This window comes from Lemur catta, chromosome 15 (genome assembly GCF_020740605.2).
Source record: "Lemur catta isolate mLemCat1 chromosome 15, mLemCat1.pri, whole genome shotgun sequence".
Taxonomy (NCBI): domain Eukaryota; kingdom Metazoa; phylum Chordata; class Mammalia; order Primates; family Lemuridae; genus Lemur; species Lemur catta.
This window is the reverse complement of record NC_059142.1, coordinates 28,416,011-28,432,403: the sequence shown is the minus strand read 5'-3', so window position 1 is coordinate 28,432,403 and position 16,393 is coordinate 28,416,011. Positions and strand designations below refer to the sequence as shown.

The following is a 16,393-nucleotide window of genomic DNA, read 5'->3' as shown; positions in this document are numbered from 1 at the left end:
TGCTGGGCCCAGCCATCTGCTGTCCCTGAGTGAGAAGGGCCTCTGAACCCCTGTGCCAAGCTGCAGGGATGCAGGACGCAGTGGTCCCTTCTCCTAGCGGGGGGCTGCCTTCCTACCCGACCTCTGCCTTTCTCTCCCCCGACACAGCACGATGTCCCCACTGCTTCCTGACACAGAGTGAGCACACAGCAAATGTTTGCCAGAGCAATGAACGAACATGAGGGCTCAGTGACCACAGTCCCCTGCAGGGTGGCAGGGGTGGAGGGTGGGGGATGAGGGTCTGTTTGGCGTGGCCAGCCCCCCAGGTGTGCATCGGCCAAAGGAGGACTCCCCGGAGCCCTCACCCCAGTGCAGAAACACAAGGCCACGCTGGCTCAGGTTCAGAGCCCAGAGGAGCCTCTTGCTGAGGCGCCCGCCCCTCCGCAGACATGACAGAGCAGAGATCCCCATCCGAGGTGCTTTATTACCATAAACATCAGGGCAAACAAATGGTACAAAAAGGCCACTGGGCCCAGTTCCTCTTCAGGAGGACGCCTGTGAATAAGCAAGAAAACAGAGTAAGGAAGAAAGAGGGAAGCAACGGCCCGAGCCACACGGCCCAGCTGTGAGCAGTCCATCCTCCAGGGTCACGGTTCACTTCTGCAAGCCAGGACATAGCCAAGGGGCAAACTCCCTGAGGGCACAAGTGGTACCCTGGTATCTCTCCTGCCTCTGTAAGTTTCCCACGCCAAGCACGGCACATTGCACACAGTAGGTGCACAATAAATAAAGAACTAGATGATGCTAAAGGGCCTCTCAGGAGCCCTGACAGCTGTGATTTGCAAGGAAGAAAACTCATGCTTGGCGAGGCTGAGTAGTTTGCCTGAGGTCGCCCAGCCAGTAAGCCTCAGGGCCTGGGAGCGAGCCCCGGCGGTCCGGCTCCGGAGCTGGGCTCCTCGCCGATCTGCTCTGCTGGCCTCCACGTACTTAACATTCTCAAAAACAGCAAACACACACTCACACAAACAACACACATGCAGAGCACATGACACACTAGCCATGTTCACAGCCATACGAAACGCCAATTTACAGACACTGTGCACAAGCGCGTGCGCGCGCGCGCACACACACACACACACACACACACACACACACACACACACAAATGAACGTCCAGCCGCTCATTTTCTCAGCTGGCGCCAGAACAGGATGTGCTCACCTAGGGACAGGAGATCTCTGTGGTTCCAACTGGCCAGCCCAGGTGTACCCCTCACTGCTGTACCCCCTTACCCAGCCCCTAGGCCTTTTCCCTCCAGGCAGCCAGGTCCAACGGAGGAAGTGTGCTGCAGTTGACAAAGTCCCGGGGAAAGGAGTTGGACATGAAGATGTTGTTCTTGGACACGGTGGTGATGCCCGTGTTGTCGCAGATGATGCGAGGCAAGGAGATCTTGCCCAGGGCCTGCTGCTGCGTTGTGGTGAACACGCCCTTGTTCTCCCACCAAAACCTGCATGGGGAACACCCGTGGGCACTGGACCTGCTGCTCCCCAGATGCAAGAGGACCACAGCAGACAATGCCCAGCAGCATGGGAGAGCCCCAGGCCCTTGGGCAGCCCAGGCACTTTCAAACTGGTGGTCCCCCTCTCACAGTGCAGAGAAAAGCAAGGCTGTCCGGCTGCCTCTCCCTTGCCCAGCCCTGCAGCCTCCAGGGCACCCCCAATGCCGGAGGGGGAGCTGGGCCCACACCCACTCATGAAGCCCTGTGCCCTGGCCTGGGGCTGCATTCACGGGGGTGGGAGAGAATCTTGGGGGTGGTTTGTCATTTGCCCACCCAGAGAGGGGCACCTATTTCTAATTTTCCCAGAAGTGCAACACAGGCTAGGAAAGAACCAGACATGAAGATGTCAGGACCACGATGAGATGGCCCCAAGGGAAGCTGTGGGAAAGCTGGGACGGGGCTGTTCCATAGTGACTGACACCTCCATGGCTGCACAGTGGAACCAGAGGGAGAAGTAGTTAAGAGTGGCATTGTTCTCCGTCTGCCTTCCTTCGCAACCAGAGGTCCAGGCCACTCCTTGCTGCACCCCCAAATAAGTTCAGGGCACCTTAGGGATGACCTGGAGGCTCCCCAGAACACACTGGAAAATCACTGACTCCTTTCAGCCCTTCCTTTGACTGGAGGAAGTTGGGCCCTTGAGAGGGTCCAGGATAGGCCCTGCCCCCCAGCGGGCCTGAGCCCCCTCCTCACCGATCACCGTCCCGGAGCTTCCTGAACTGGGTGCCGATGAGGCAGGCCAGGAGGGGGCCCACGCGGCCTTTGTTCTCCAGGGGCTCGGCCACGCCGCCCATCCAGATGTCAATGTTGTTGGGCGTGCCGTACTGCTCCATCAGCTTCATCGCCAGTTCCAAGTTCTTCAGCACCGTGCCCAGCTCGCCCACCGTGTTGGGCTGCGGGAGCCCGCAGAAGCGCCGCCAGGCATTGTACCCTGTGTGGGGGAGGGGCGGGTGGTGTGGGTAGGGCCCTGTGCTGCAGGTGGGGAGGTCACTGGGCACAGCAGGGAAGGGTCACATATATGCCATCAGCCCCGAAAACCCACCTCCCCAACACACCAAAGTCATAGACTGGGGGGAGGACCCCTCCCTAGGGAACCCTGAGCCTTTGGCTCAGGCCAAGGGGGACAGCTGGGCCTCTCTAGGACCCCCTCTGTCTTTCCCTTGCTGTCCCACCCTAAGGCAGACCCTAAATGCCATAACTCCTGCCAGCGCCAAGAATAGGGACATTTCACTGTCCCCCTCTAGAGCAACCCAATGTGTCTGTCTCTGATCCAGGCGGGGTGAAGTGTGTCTAGCAGCCTCAGCCACACTGGCTACTCCATAATACAGGCACAGGCATTAGGGTTAGGCTGATCTGGGTTCAAATTCTAGCTTTGTCTCTGGCTAGAGAACCTGGCCAGGTTCTGAGTCTCTCTAAGCCTCAGTTTCCCCCTCAGCAAAATGGAGGCAATAATAATCTCTTTCCCTCAGGGTTCATGTACAACGAAGCAAAGTGAAATAGTGATGGAGACAGATTTTCAGACTGTGGGTCATTGTCATTATTATGATGCTCCTAGTAAGAGGATTACAGCATGCAAAGGAGGCTGGGAGGAAAATTGGCCAGATGGGTGCCGGGAATGGTGGGGGCCTGACCTCAGGCTGCTCCCTGAGAGCAAAGTGCTGGGGTCAGAGGAGAGCTGGGGGCATCGGGGGGCCCTAGAGTGGGACGGGGAGCTACGGGCTACCTGGGAGGCACCAAGGGGTGGGGGGCGGCAGGGGGGTGGCAGGGGAGACTCCTGCAGCCCCTCACCTGGGAGGCCGTGGTCCCGGCTGCGCTGCATGTTCAGAGCAGGCAGGTCCAGCCCGATCCTCATGACCTGCTCAAACAATCGCTCCCGGATCTCATCCACCACGATTTGGTTCTGGCGATTCAGTTTGGCAGGCGTGGCCATGAGGCCCCGGAGGATGGGGTCAATGCCACCTGGGGACGAGAGGAGCATGGTGGGGCAAGGATCTGGCTCAGTATCAGAGCTCAGGTTGGAGCCAGGGACAAGTCCAGGTGGGGTCGGGGGATTGGAGAAGAGGGCTGGGCACAAGCCACGCCTGGTGCCAAGGTGGCCCCAGTGAGCAGGTCCCCACCAGTCACTACATGACCCCAGACACACAGAGGTCTCAGGGGATTATGCCATTCAGACTTGCAAGGTTGGGATGCTCCCAGCCCCTGGCCTCCTGGATCACAGAGAATCACGTAGACGCACACTCGTAGGAAGGAGCCAGCTCCTCTGACAGCCATCTCCAACCCACTCTATCATCAGACGGGGAGCAGAGGCGGGTGGACTGACACAGGGGAGTCAGACCAGCTCCCAGAGAAGGAAGCAAAGCAGATTTCTTCCCACCCAGCTCTCTGCAGCCAAAGCCACCCCCACCCCACCCTCAGCTGCAAGCCCCCCCTCTCCTGGCCCAGGTCCCACTCACCTTCCAGCACTACCCTCCAGGTGGCAAAAAAGACCCTGCTGAGTGGGACACGGGGGTTTATCGCCACGGGCCGGTACTGATTGTCCAGGCGGAACATGAACGGTTGGATGAGGGTGTGGCCATAGCGGAAGGCATTGGTGAAGACATTGGAGATGCGCGGGTCCACTGAGTCATTGTAGCCACGATACCTGGGCAGGTACTTCCTCATGGCCGCTGGCCCCAACACCAGGGGCAGGTAGTCCCGGTAAGTGATAATCTAAACAAAAGTCACCTGGAATGGCCTCTCCACTCACTCCTTGCTGCAGTCTCCCCCTGCTCCTGGCTTCAGGGATCCCTCCTGTTCCCCATCCGCGGTCAGAGAATTGCTTCCCACAACTCTGGATCCAGGCCTAACAGAATGGTACCGAGGGGCATAAACACAGCTCTCCTGCTTGCTGGCTGTGTGGCCTTGGACCAATTATTAACCTCTCTGAGCCTGAGTTCCTCAAATGTAAATTAAGGATAATTATATTGCCCTCTGCCCTAGAGAATTCAATAACAAAGCACTTTATTAGTCATCGTGATACCTCCCTTACCCTTGAGTCATCCATGTCTCATTTTTCCTACTATCTTATAAACTCCTTAAGAGCCAGGGAAATTGAAATTACTGAAATTATTAACAGTGCCACCAAGTGCCTGGCCCACAACAGGGCTCAGTATAGGTTTGTGGAAGGAGGGGAGACAGGAAGGAATGACGAACACTCTGGCATAACTGCCCCCAGTGGAAAGGGAAGATGTGGAACAGTCTCGCTCTAGATTCTAGGCTCTAGAATTTCCTCTGAAGCTTAAATGAATCTCACTTGAGTTCTTAGTGCAAATCAAAAATTCACCCTCGGCACCTGCAACTCCCTCCCCGTCTAGAACCTAAGGGAGCATGTTTATGTGTGTGCGTTTGTATTAATATGGGATCCTGGGGAGGGGACGGGGACACTGAAGCTTCAGAAGTTGGGAGAGAGAGCCAAGAACACTGCCCCAGGGGCAAATGAGGCTGAGGAGTTCCAGCGCCAAAAAGGAGACGTGAGTGGGTAAAAGGCCCAAGGGCGACAACAAGGTGGAAGAAGGAATCGCACTTCCTAAACAGCTACTATGCATCAGGTGCTAGACCACCTATTCAACCCTCCTGACACCATTCCTGGACCCACAGGGAAGAGCAGCAAGGCTGGGAAGAAGGGGAGGGAAGGGAGGGAGACTTTGTCAAGCACATAATGTGTGCCAGGTGTTTTCATTTGTGTCCTTTAATCCTTATAGCATCATAGGGGAAGAAACCAAGGCTCAGAAGGGTTAGTGACTTGCCCAAGATTACACAGCTAGGATGTTGCAGATGCATGTAGGATCCCAAGTCAGCCCGACGCTCAGGACATCCTACCTGGACCATGGCTCCCACGATCTTGCGGGCCTCCTGGTAGAGCGTCTCTCCACTCCAGCTGGGGTTCAGGCGCTTGAGCTGTGTGGCCAGCCGGTTGTGCTCCCGCAGAAAGAGGGTGTGCATGGAGGTGAGCTCGGGCATCTCACTGGAGCGGGTGTCCCCTTAGGAAAGTCAAAACCACTGTCATTCCTAAGACCTCCATCCCAGAAAACATCTGCTCCCCTGAAACTCCCTCCCCAGCCAAGGCCTGAAACGTCTCCTGCTCCCCCTCCTCTCCACCCATCTTTCCACATCATGCTCAATTTACACTCCTCTGGGAGGCCTGCCCTGGTGCCCCAGGCCACAAGAACAGCTTCTTCCTCTGCTCAGGGGCACTGCTGGTCAGAGATGCTCATTCAGTAGGTATCAGATCTGACACATGACTTGCCACCTTCCTGTACCTGACACTGGGAGCTCTTTGAGAACAAGGACCATGGTTTGTGCCTTTGTGTATTTTACCCTCCCTCCTCACACACACAGAGACACATGGGGCTGAACACTGTGCCTGGTACAAAGTGTGAGATTTGTGAACCCTGCCTGGCTAACTGATTCTCTTGATTCAGAGAAAGCCAAAAAGTAGCATGCATGTTGGCACAGCCTATCTCCCTGCCTGTGTCAGACGCAGTTAATGATCACAGCACTCTTTCCTGCTAATACTAGATGCACCCTCAGAATCCTTCTCAGCACAGGACCCCAGAAAGTCACTAGCATTTGAATAGTCAGCCCCACCCTTACTACATGCCAGTGGTGCAGCTTGCTCCAGGGGAGGGGGCCAGGGCACAGGATGTGTGGGGTCCACACCTGAGACTGTTTGAGAAAACTAAGCAAGACCCATGATTCCTCTAGCCCTCCCCCAACCCTTCTCTGAAGGGGCCAGAGGGCAAGGGTCAGGGCCATTTCAGCAGGACACTGGGTTCAGTCCTGGCCAAGTCTAGAAGCTGGTGGGAAGGAAGTTCCCTGAGAGCAGCTTCTCCATCCGTGAGCCTGGGACAGCGGGCTTGGCAAAGCCAGGCTAGAGGTGGCCATGCCTGGCTGGGGAATGCTGCCCTTGCCCAACTAGCCCAGAAGAGGCCAGGCCCCTTCCCCAGGAAGTCTTCACTGGCACTGACCTTGATTCTCTTCCCAGGGGCCCAGCCAGGGCGAGACCAGCAGGAGCCACCAGGAGGAGGGGGAGGGAGACCAGAGGAAATGGCCTCGGACCCACTAAGGGCTTTATATTAAAACACACTGGAAAATTTCTGGTCACGGCTGCTATCACTGCCCGAGCCGTCCCTGAAATTTCCCGTATTTAAATTTAAAATCTCACCCTCTCTTATGACAGGCAATCAAGATGGGCAGGAGGTGATAGTCTCTAACAGTGCTGTCCAATAGAACTTTCCAAGGTGAGGAAAATGTTTGACATCTGTGCCACCTGATAGGAAAGCCACTAGCCAATGAGGCTACTGAGCATTTGAAATATGGCTAGTGCAGCCGAGAAACTGAGTGTATTTAATTTAAAATAAAATTAAAATAGCCACATGCGGCTAGTGGCTACCACATTGGACAGTGTGGTTCTCCAGGGTGAGGGCACCACAGTGCTCTCTGTCCCTTTAGCACCCTGTCCCCAAGGACTCAACTCTCCTCTCCCCCAGAGTCCAGAAGAGGAAAGAGTGACAGAGAAAGTGACGAACAGGCAGGCAGAGGCTCCTCGGTCGTCCCTGTGTCTCCATCTTAGGTTTGGGGTTGGGGGAGGACCATTTGGTTTTTTGCCTTTCTGGCTCCATCAACTTGTTACCAAGGCAACCGGATTAATATGAAGTTGGTGAGAACAGTCTCTCTAAATACAAACCCACAAGCTGCTCACAGACAGGCCCACTGGCTCCAGCAGGGAACACCTCCCGTGCCACCCCTGGTCTCCACGCTAGGGCTGACCTGCCAGGAAGCAGCGGATGCGCACAGAGCGGTTGGTGAGGAGACAGGGGTCGTCGTGCAGGCTGTCAAAGGGCAGCAGGGCCCGGCCGTTGTCACTGAAGTCGGTGTTGACGGCCAGCAGCCCCAGCTGGTTGCTGTTGTTGCGCAGCTTGTTGGCCAGGGGGTCCTCACTGCCGTACACCATGCTGGCGTCAACGAAGGAGGTGAGGGCGTTGATCTGATTGCGGATGGTGATGTTGCTCCCGGTGCAGGCCGGGCAGGAGCGGAAGAAGGGGATACAGTCTTGTTGGTTCTTGATGCGGGGGTCGTTGGGTGGGATCTGCAACACAGAGAGAGGCTAGGCCGGCTCCCCGAGGGCAGGGACAGTGGGCAGAAGCGGCTCTTCCACTGCCCTCGGGACCTCTGGCCCCGTCAGCCTGCAGGGAGGCCTCTGAAGGCCCCACCGGGATCACTGCCTGGGTTCCACCAGCAGGACACCCCTGAGGTTCAGGGTTGATGGCCAGGACACGGAATGGGGAATGTGCGGAGCCCCCTGGGGTGGGCACGGCCAGTCCTCTGACCCCCTCCTCACTAAACATTCTCCTTTCTCTCCCTCTCTCCTCTCCTGTGTCTGTTCCTTCCTCCTCTCCCCTCTGGAGTGGTCTCTATACTCTGCCTCCTCTCCCTTTCCTTTTCCCCACCTCTGTCTCTCTCCCTTGTCCCTTTCCTGTCTCTCGCTCTGGCCCTGACATTCCTGCCCTCTCTCTCAGACTCTCTCTCCTTTCTCTCCTCCTCCTCCCTACTCAGCACGTGCCTCAACCCCCAGCCCACTCCCAGCCCTGACCCCCAGCTCTCTGCTCCCTAATGTGGGCCTCGGGGGAGGGGAGGAAACAGGACTGAGCATGGGCCACTTGCCCATGGAGGTTTGAGGGACACCGAGAAGGTCCTCATCCCAGAACTCTCCCCCAGACTAACAGAGCCAGTAATCCCCCCAACAGTGTCCTGCCAGCCAGGGGACAAGCGTTACTCTCTGCCCTGGCCTGGGAGCGGCAGTGAGCGCACGGGATGCGCCGGCTGAGAGCCCTGCGCCGGAGGCGGGCAGCACAGAGCCGGACAGGCCTTGCCTCTGGGCGCAGCGGGGCTGCGGAAGGAGACCTGGTCGCAGAAGGGAGGTGGCCGCTTCCAGGAACAACCTTCCCCCTCCGCACGGCAGGCGGGGCAGGCGGGAAGCAGGGCACCTTGAGCGGGAAGCAGGGCGGCTGCTGCAGGCAGCTGGTCTCGCAGTTGAGGCCCGTGAGGAAGGAGGCGCGGGCGGCCGGCTCGGGGGTGAAATCGAGGTCGTGGTCGATGAGCTGGCCCCACTGCATGAACATGAGCGAGCGCTCCTGGTCCGGGGTCAGCTCCTCCGTGGGGAAGCGCACGATCTCGTTGGAGACGGCGCGAGCCTGCGGGACAGGGGCCGTCAGGGGCGCCGGGTCCCGCACCGCGCCCGGCCGGCCTCGCCCCCTCCGCCCGCCGGCGCTCACCAGGGGCACCGCGAAGCCGTTTCGCTTGACCCCAGGGGTCCAGCCGAAGGGCAGAGAGACGCCATCCTCGTACTCCGCAGGCAGCCAGCGCACAAAGGCGCGGTTGGAGGCCCCCAGCGTGGTGCTGCGTCTGCAGGGGAAGGACAGGGCGATGGCACGAGGTGGCCCCTCCCTGAGCGCCCCCCACCGCGGGCCCACACCCAGCGCGCCGCACCTGTTGTTGCAATGCCCGGTGATGGTGCGGTACTTGTCGTTGTCGGGGCACGTCATCCCCAAGTCCTGGTAGGCGCAGCCGCTTGACTTGGACAGCAGGGTCAGCTGGGCGGGCGTCAGCACATCTGCGGGGGGTTCGGGGGCACAAGGGGGTAGGTGAGAGCTGAGCCCCTCGTTTCCCATCTTCCCTGACCCGAGGCTGAGGAGCCCTGGACATCCTGGAGGGGAGCCCTGGACATCCTGGGGGGGTGCCCTGTCTGAGAAGCAGAGGGGTTGCTAGCATGCCCCAGAGACTCCTTGGAGGGAGAGGTTGAGGGGATCACCCTGAGATGGCTGGGGTCTCTAGTAGGGGTCACTAGTGGAGCAGGGGCCTGGGGTGGGATGGGCAATAGTACCAGTGACATTGAAGGGCCCCCGCCATCGGGACCGCAGCTTCCTCTCCAGCAGGCCCAGAGCCACGTGCAGGTAGTCAGCAGCCCTCACTGCAGTCCTGGTGGCTGCCACAGGCTGCTTGAAGTAGGACAGCAGTTCCATGGGGCTGGCCGAGCCACTGCGAAGCCGCTGCCTGATGCTGCTTGGGGAAGGGAGGAGTGAGGGCCCGAGAAGGGTGTAGAGACACTCAGCAGAGCCCCAGCCCAGGGCCAGACACACAGAACTATGTAGACAGACCCACAGATGGGAAGAAGTTTTCTTTTAATTAAAAAAATTCCTGTATATGTATAAATATGGACCCAGGTGTCCAGACAGAGGCAAGGCCGTGGGACGGATGGCTTTGAAGATATTCTTACATCTAGAGACACAAGGACAGGCAGACAGATAGAGGGTCCCCCATGGGTCCCCACAGACCCCCATCCCCACCTACAAACTCCCTGCTGACTGCTCCTTCTCTGAAAGGCCAGGGGCAGCCCTGCACCCACCTTTCCCGCCGCTCCTTGTAGGCCTTGTCCACTAGCCGCTTGGCCTCCTCCATGCAGGTCAGCACCACCGAGGTCTCCACCTCCCCTGGGACAGCTGTCCAGAGCAGGGGTCACAAGGTCAGGAATGGGCCTAAAGTCCCCCATCAGGCCCCAAAGCCAAGGAGCCTGCACTGAGAAGGAGTCCCTGGGACTCAGAACCACGCAACACACCACCTTTTCCCCCCTTTTGAATATTACCTGGAGCAGCACCCTCAGAGGGCTGGGGCATGGCCAGAATGGCCAGGAGCCCTGCTAGGGCCAGGAGCAGCTTCATCTCTGCAATGAGACCCCCAGCCCAGCAAGTGCCCTGAGCCCACAGTGCACCTGGGAGAAGACAGCCCCCCACCCTCTCCTCCTGGGCCCCTCACTCCCACTTTCACACCCCAGCCCACCGCCATGGCCCTGTCTGTGGATGAAGCCAGGCCTCCTTGAGGGAGGGGTCCACAGCACCCTCATCCCCTTGCCAGCTGCAGTCACCCAGCCCCCAAGGACTCTACCTCCACTGCTCACCTGACATTGGCAACTCCTCTTAGCTGAATCTGGGCTTTTATGTCCTCTAAGCTGGGGGCGGGGCAGGGCAGAGGAAGGACTGTCCCTGGAGACTGAACTTTCTCTCCTCCCCCACTGGGGTTGGGGGTCACATAGAGGGGCCCCTGAAATGGGGGCAAAGGGCAGGAAAGGAGGAACCAGAGCTGTCCCCAGCCTTTGAACTTAGCCCTCCCACTCCAGGGTTTCTCAGCTCCCCATTGTGCGCCTAGACCAGTGCTGTCCCCCAGGGGACACACAACTGAGTATCCAGGGTTCCTTTGAAAGGAACAAAAGTCAGGGACCAGTAGCCTAAGGAGTTATGGAGAATAGAGTGGCAGTGATAATGCACCAATTGGCTTCAGAGGCCACCCCACACTCCAGCAGTAACCTGGGTCCTGCACCACCCCTGCCGGGCAGCCCCTGGTTCTCGGTGGGGTTAAGGGGACAGGAAATGTGGCTGGTGACTGTTGGGCTTCACAGGAAGGAGGACCCTGTGGGCAACGGGCTCAGGACCAAGGTAACTTCCTCTATCCCTCCTCCCTCCCCTTTCTTCTTGACTTATGGTAGGGGGCTGTCTCCAAAACCACCCCTTGACCGCCCCCCCCCACATCTGCTTCTGGATTTCAGGAACCAAGAGAGAGCAGAGTTAGTTGTGGTTAGTGGTCAGTTGGGCACTGCAGCCCAGGGCCTCTCTGGGACAAGATCCGTGCAGCTGGGAGGATTTGGGTTAATGATTCAGGATCGTTCTGAAATAGAAGAAGGGGAAGCTTCTCACTTTAGAAAGGCTGGCTAAAGGGCTTCCATTCTCAAGCAGAAGTACTGTGACATGACTGTTCATCCACCTGCCTGGGCCCTGGTCAGGCTGAGCACATGCCGGCCATGGCGCCTAAGTCCTATTTTGGTGTAGCCCCACCCCCGACCTTCAGCTGCCTTCTTGCCACTCACTCTTGTCTTCTATGCCCAGACCACATGTTGGCCAAGGAACAGGGACAGCCACACACCCAGAACATCTTCCCCACGTGCTCAGTGATCCATCACCTGCTGGGAAGCGGAGCCCAAGGGCCCATGACAGAGGAGGCCATTCCTCCAACCTTGCTCCACCAGTGACTTGCTGCGTAAATTTGGTCAAGTGGCTCTTTGTGAATCAGGTTCTAGAATTTTATAGGCTCTTGGAAATACTTTTTTAATCCTATCACAATATATTTTCACTGAGGAGAACACAAACAGGCAAAAATAAAAATAAATTGAAATTACAATCAAGTGAGATTGTGGGTAATTTTTTTTTCTTTTAAGGTTTTCAATGTTTTTCACATAAATAAGCAGTAGGAAGGAAAATAATTTCCCATAATCCCACCATTCACCAATAACCCATTTAATAATTTAATATCCTATATGCAGATAAACATGTATTCTTCAACCATGATAAGAACAACTTTAAATATTGTTTTACAATCTACTTTTAGTACTTAATAATTTTATCCTGGACATCTATGTCAATAGTTACAGATTTACTTTATGTTTATGTCTGCATAATATTTTGTATAAATATATTGTATGATTTATTAACTAATCCTCTCTTAGATACTTGGGTTGTTTCCAGTTTTCATTATTATAAACAGCACCAGGACGAACATCCATGGCGTTAAATCTCTAGTCACATCTTCAGTTATTTCCTTAGGCAAAAAGTCTTAGAAGTAAAATCACTGTGCATTTATGTGTGCACATTTTAAGGCTTTTTAATATTTATAGCCCAATGGCCCATGAAGATTGCACCTCATCCTCCACCAGCCATGCATGAGAGCACGTGTTCCCCATCACCCCCATCCACCTGAGCATCAGTATCCTTTTACTCTTTTAGGGGAATTGTCAAGACTCAAGAGGGAAGAGGCATTTAAGCCCCTCACAGCAGAGATGAGAAAGAGGGAGCCCAGGGAAGGAACCCACTTTGCCAAAGGCGACAGTGTGGCACAGTTCAGAACAATCTTGCGACCTGACCAGTGCTCTGCACTCACTCGCCTCTGCACACTGCTCCTGACCTTGCCTTCAACCACTTACTCCACAGGTACTCATCGAGCCCTGGCCAGGACGGTGCTGGGCATTGGGCATCCTCCACTGAACAAAGCGTGGGCCAAGTCCTCAAGGAGCTCACAGAGGGAGGCACAAGGGGGAACAAATGGCATCCCAAGAGCCTGTGCAGGGTTCTTTGTGAGCATTGAAGAGCAGAACTTGGATCAGCTGGGGGGGCTGTGGGGAAAGGAAGGCTTTCTTGAAGAGCTGATGCTTGAGACCATCTTGAAGAATATTTTGAAGTTGACCAAGTGGACACAGGGAGGGAAGAACATTCTGGGCCCAGAGGATGACCTAGTAAAGGCCTTGATGCAGTGGGCCTCGCTTAGACACTTCCAACACAGGGGCGGGGAGGCAGGAGGAGGCCTGGCAGCAGGCACAGGCCCAGGGCACAGTACTGAGATGTTCTTGTCCCGAAGCCCCGGAGCCAGGGAGTCTGAGCAGCCCGCTCGGGCAGGCGGTGGTGTGGAGGGTGCACCCGAGGGGCAGGGCAGGCGACATCGCAGTGACGCTCGCCAGTCAGGAGGCCTGCTCTGCTTTCTCACAGGCAGCAGTGAGGCAGGGAATGGTTGAAAAAGCCAAAAGCCTTTTCAAAGAATGATGATAAAATTCCCTTAGGTCTCTACCCTCGTGGAGGTGGGAGAATTCTCAAGATGTACAATCCCCAAACCCGGCCTGGGGCTCAGGGCTGGGTCTGTGGGCCTGCACTGGAGATGCTCGGTGACTTCACGATGATTCCAGCCAATTAATAATGACCCACGTGGGCTCACCACAAGGCCATCAGCCTCCCCCGCCTGTACCTTTGTTGATTCCTCATCTAGGCCTTATTTGTCTGGTGTGTTGGGGGCTCAAAAGACTTCTCAGCATGCAGAGTAACCAGGAGAACATGGCTCCTGCGGGAGATCCTGCAAAGAAGCCTTGTCCCCATAAATTACCTTCCAGCTCCCCTTCCTCGGGCGGCCTCTGGAGGGCACTGCTGGAACTGCTCCATGTCAAGACTACAGTCATTTGAGGGTGCCCTCCCCAACACACACACACACACACACACACACACACACACAGCCCTCCCCGCTTAGATTTCTCAAACATCCCACCCCCAGGGTGAAGCCCAACTGCTTGTGGGATAACGGGCCCCCTCTGCCACTGCTTGCAAAACAGTTTGTTCTTTCTTAATGCTGTTTAGGAAACACTTCAGTTGGGATTACAGCCAGATTTCCTGTGTGTGTGCAGGTGGAGAGAAGGAGGCACTCCCAGAAAGCTATGGAAGCTGGGGAGGCACAGGGACAGTGACTACTCAGACACGCCAAGTGCACCCAGCCCATGGATCTTGTTTTAGCTCCCTTTAAAATTTTTAAAATTAATGTTGAATTCTAAAGGTAATACCTGGATATCTTTTGAATAAAATTTCAAATTGCAGACCAGGGTAAAGCTCCCTTTAGATTAAGTTATTGCATCACCCCCAATTCCAGTCCCCGTCCTCCACTCTTTAGACATAAACACACTGTTGTCACTTTCGTGTTTGTCCTTCCAAACCTTTTACTTTACATTCATTCATATATTAATATACGGATCTGGGAGAAATAGTCTTTTTTCCTTGGTTTTTCCATAAATGGTATCACATTATACATATTGTTCTGCAATGTGCTTCTTTCCCTCAATACATCTTGCAGATCTATTATGCACTACTTAGAGAACCATCCCATTTTTTAAACTGTTAAATAATATTCTTTAGTTGGGCTATACCTCCATTATGTAACCATTGCTCGATTGATGGAAGTTGATGTTTTTCCATTTTTTCACTGTCAAAAACAATGCCTTGGGAGGCCTCCTGGTACACACACACAAAAGTTCTCCAGGGTAAAGATAAAGAAGTGGACCACAGGTTTTGTGTATTTTAAATTTTTAACAAATATTGCTAAACTGTCCTCCAGACTTCGTAAAAGTCTCATGGTCAAAGAATGGAATTATATTATTGGTTCAATCTTTATTTCTTTGATTAATAGTGACGTTGAGCATGTTATCATTTGTATTACATCTTCTGCAACTTTCCTGTGTTTGGTTTTGCCCATTTTTCTATTGGATTTTTTTATTAACTTGTAAAAGTTATTATATATTCTGGATAAACACTAATCCTTCGAAGAGCTGTTATGTATGTTGCAAATTTTTTTTCCAGTCCATCATTTTTCATTTATGTTTTATATAATTTTGAGGAGGTCAAATTTGTTAATCTTTCCCTTCATGGATTTTGCTTTTTGGACGTGTTTAAGGAACTCTTCCCTTCTTCAAGATCATAAACGTGTTCTCCTATATGGTCTTATAATATTTTAGTACTTTACTTTTTATCATTTAGGTCACTAATCCACCTGGAATTTTTGTGTGAATAGTGTGAGGTAGGAAGCTACCTTTATTTTTTCTCCAAACAGGTAATCAGTTGTCCCAATGTCTTTAATTGAATAATCTGTCATTTCTCCACTGAATTGAGATACTACTTTAGTAACGTACCATAAATTTTGTATTTCTAGATTGTTCTATTCTACTCATCTACTAGTCTGTTTATCTATTCCTATGCCAGTACCTCGTCATTGAAATTACCATAACTTTCTAATACATTTTGATTTCTGATAAGGGATAAATTCTCCTTCATTCTTGCTTTTCAAAAGAATCTTCAACATTCTAACATATTTTACTCTTTCTTAAGAATGTTTGAATGTCTAGTTCCATAAGAAATCCTGTTGAGATCTTCATTGATATTGCATACAATTTATACATAAATTTGGTGACAATTGACATCTTCATGACATTGTCTTCGCATACACATGTACATTCATTCAATTCAACATGTTTATTGAGCACCTACCACGTGTTAGTACTGTTCTGGGTACTGGTGATACAGCAATTAACAAATTACCTGCTCTCATGAAGTTTCCATTCTTGAGTAATACAGCGTATCATTTCATTTGTTTGTCTTCTTTTATATCCGTCATGTAAATGTTATTGTTTTACCCATAAAAGGCTTCCTCATTTCTTGTTAGATTTGTTCCTAAGTACTTCCTTTTTAAAAAATGTATATAAATTTTGTCATTAAGTTTCTCCACAGAAACTTGTAAAACCTTATAAGTATTTTCTTTTCCTTAAAAGTATTCAATTCAAGGTAAGTTTTTTTTTTCTTTCTTTCTTTTTTTTTGAGACAGAGTCTCACTTTGTTGCCCGGGCTAGAGTGAGTGCTGTGGTGTCAGCCTAGCTCACAGCAACCTCAAACTCCTGGGCTTAAGCGATCCTCCTACCTCAGCCTCCCGAGTAGCTGGAACTACAGGCATGCCCCACCATGCCTTGCTTTAATTTTTTCTATATATATTTTTAGTTGGCCAGATCATTTCTTTCTATTTTTAGTAGAGACGGGGTCTCACTCTTGCTCAGGCTGGTCTTGAACTCCTGACCTCGAGCGATCCACCCACCTCAGCCTCCCAGAGTGCTAGGATTACAGGCGTGAGTCACCGCGCCCGGCCTTAATTTTTTTTTTTTTTTTGAGACAGAGTCTCCCTCTGTCACTCCAGGTAGAGTGCAGTGGCATCAGCCCAGCTCACAGCAACCTCAAACTCCTGGGCTCAAGTGATCCTCCTGCCTCAGCCTCCTGAGTAGCTGGGACTATAGGCCCGTGCCATGAGGCCCAGCTTATTTTTTCTGTTTTTTAGTAGAGACAGGGCCTCACTCTTGCTCGGGCTGGTCTTGAACTCCTGAGCTCAAGTGATCCTCCCACCTCGGCCTCCCAGAGTGCTAGGATTAC

At 53.6% G+C, this 16,393-nt stretch overlaps 1 protein-coding gene and 1 long non-coding RNA gene across 3 annotated transcripts; one reads left to right on the top strand and one right to left on the bottom strand.

The window, feature by feature from the left end:
• Positions 1-443: 443 nt before the first annotated feature.
• On the bottom strand, positions 444-10,546 carry MPO (myeloperoxidase). Of its 2 annotated transcripts, none has more exons than XM_045525669.1 (14): positions 10,525-10,546; positions 10,213-10,290; positions 9,976-10,069; positions 9,454-9,629; positions 9,060-9,183; positions 8,846-8,975; positions 8,558-8,764; positions 7,341-7,659; positions 5,391-5,551; positions 3,986-4,241; positions 3,321-3,491; positions 2,226-2,463; positions 1,270-1,484; positions 444-534 (listed from the first exon to the last, which is right to left on the bottom strand). In XM_045525669.1, the coding sequence occupies exons 1-13, from the start codon at positions 10,529-10,531 to the stop codon at positions 1,277-1,279; spliced, it is 2,169 nt and encodes a 722-aa protein (XP_045381625.1). In that variant the 5' UTR covers positions 10,532-10,546; the 3' UTR covers positions 444-534; positions 1,270-1,276. The 2 variants fall into 2 exon arrangements, with proteins under 2 accessions (XP_045381625.1, XP_045381626.1); XM_045525670.1 differs by lacking the exon at positions 10,525-10,546 and adding an exon at positions 10,512-10,524.
• A 208-nt stretch (positions 10,547-10,754) lies between these two features.
• On the top strand, positions 10,755-11,806 carry LOC123620435. The gene is made up of 2 exons (XR_006728839.1): positions 10,755-11,059; positions 11,507-11,806. It is a non-coding gene; the product is annotated as an uncharacterized LOC123620435 (long non-coding RNA).
• Positions 11,807-16,393: the final 4,587 nt, after the last annotated feature.

Excerpts from the sequence above, each read along its gene's own strand:
- MPO (XM_045525669.1), bottom strand. Across the intron at positions 7,660-8,557 it reads CGCCCTGCTTCCCGCTCAAG|ATCCCACCCAACGACCCCCG; the intron begins GTGCCCTGCTTC and ends TCTGTGTTGCAG. Across the intron at positions 5,552-7,340 it reads CATCCGCTGCTTCCTGGCAG|GGGACACCCGCTCCAGTGAG; the intron begins GTCAGCCCTAGC and ends GACTTTCCTAAG.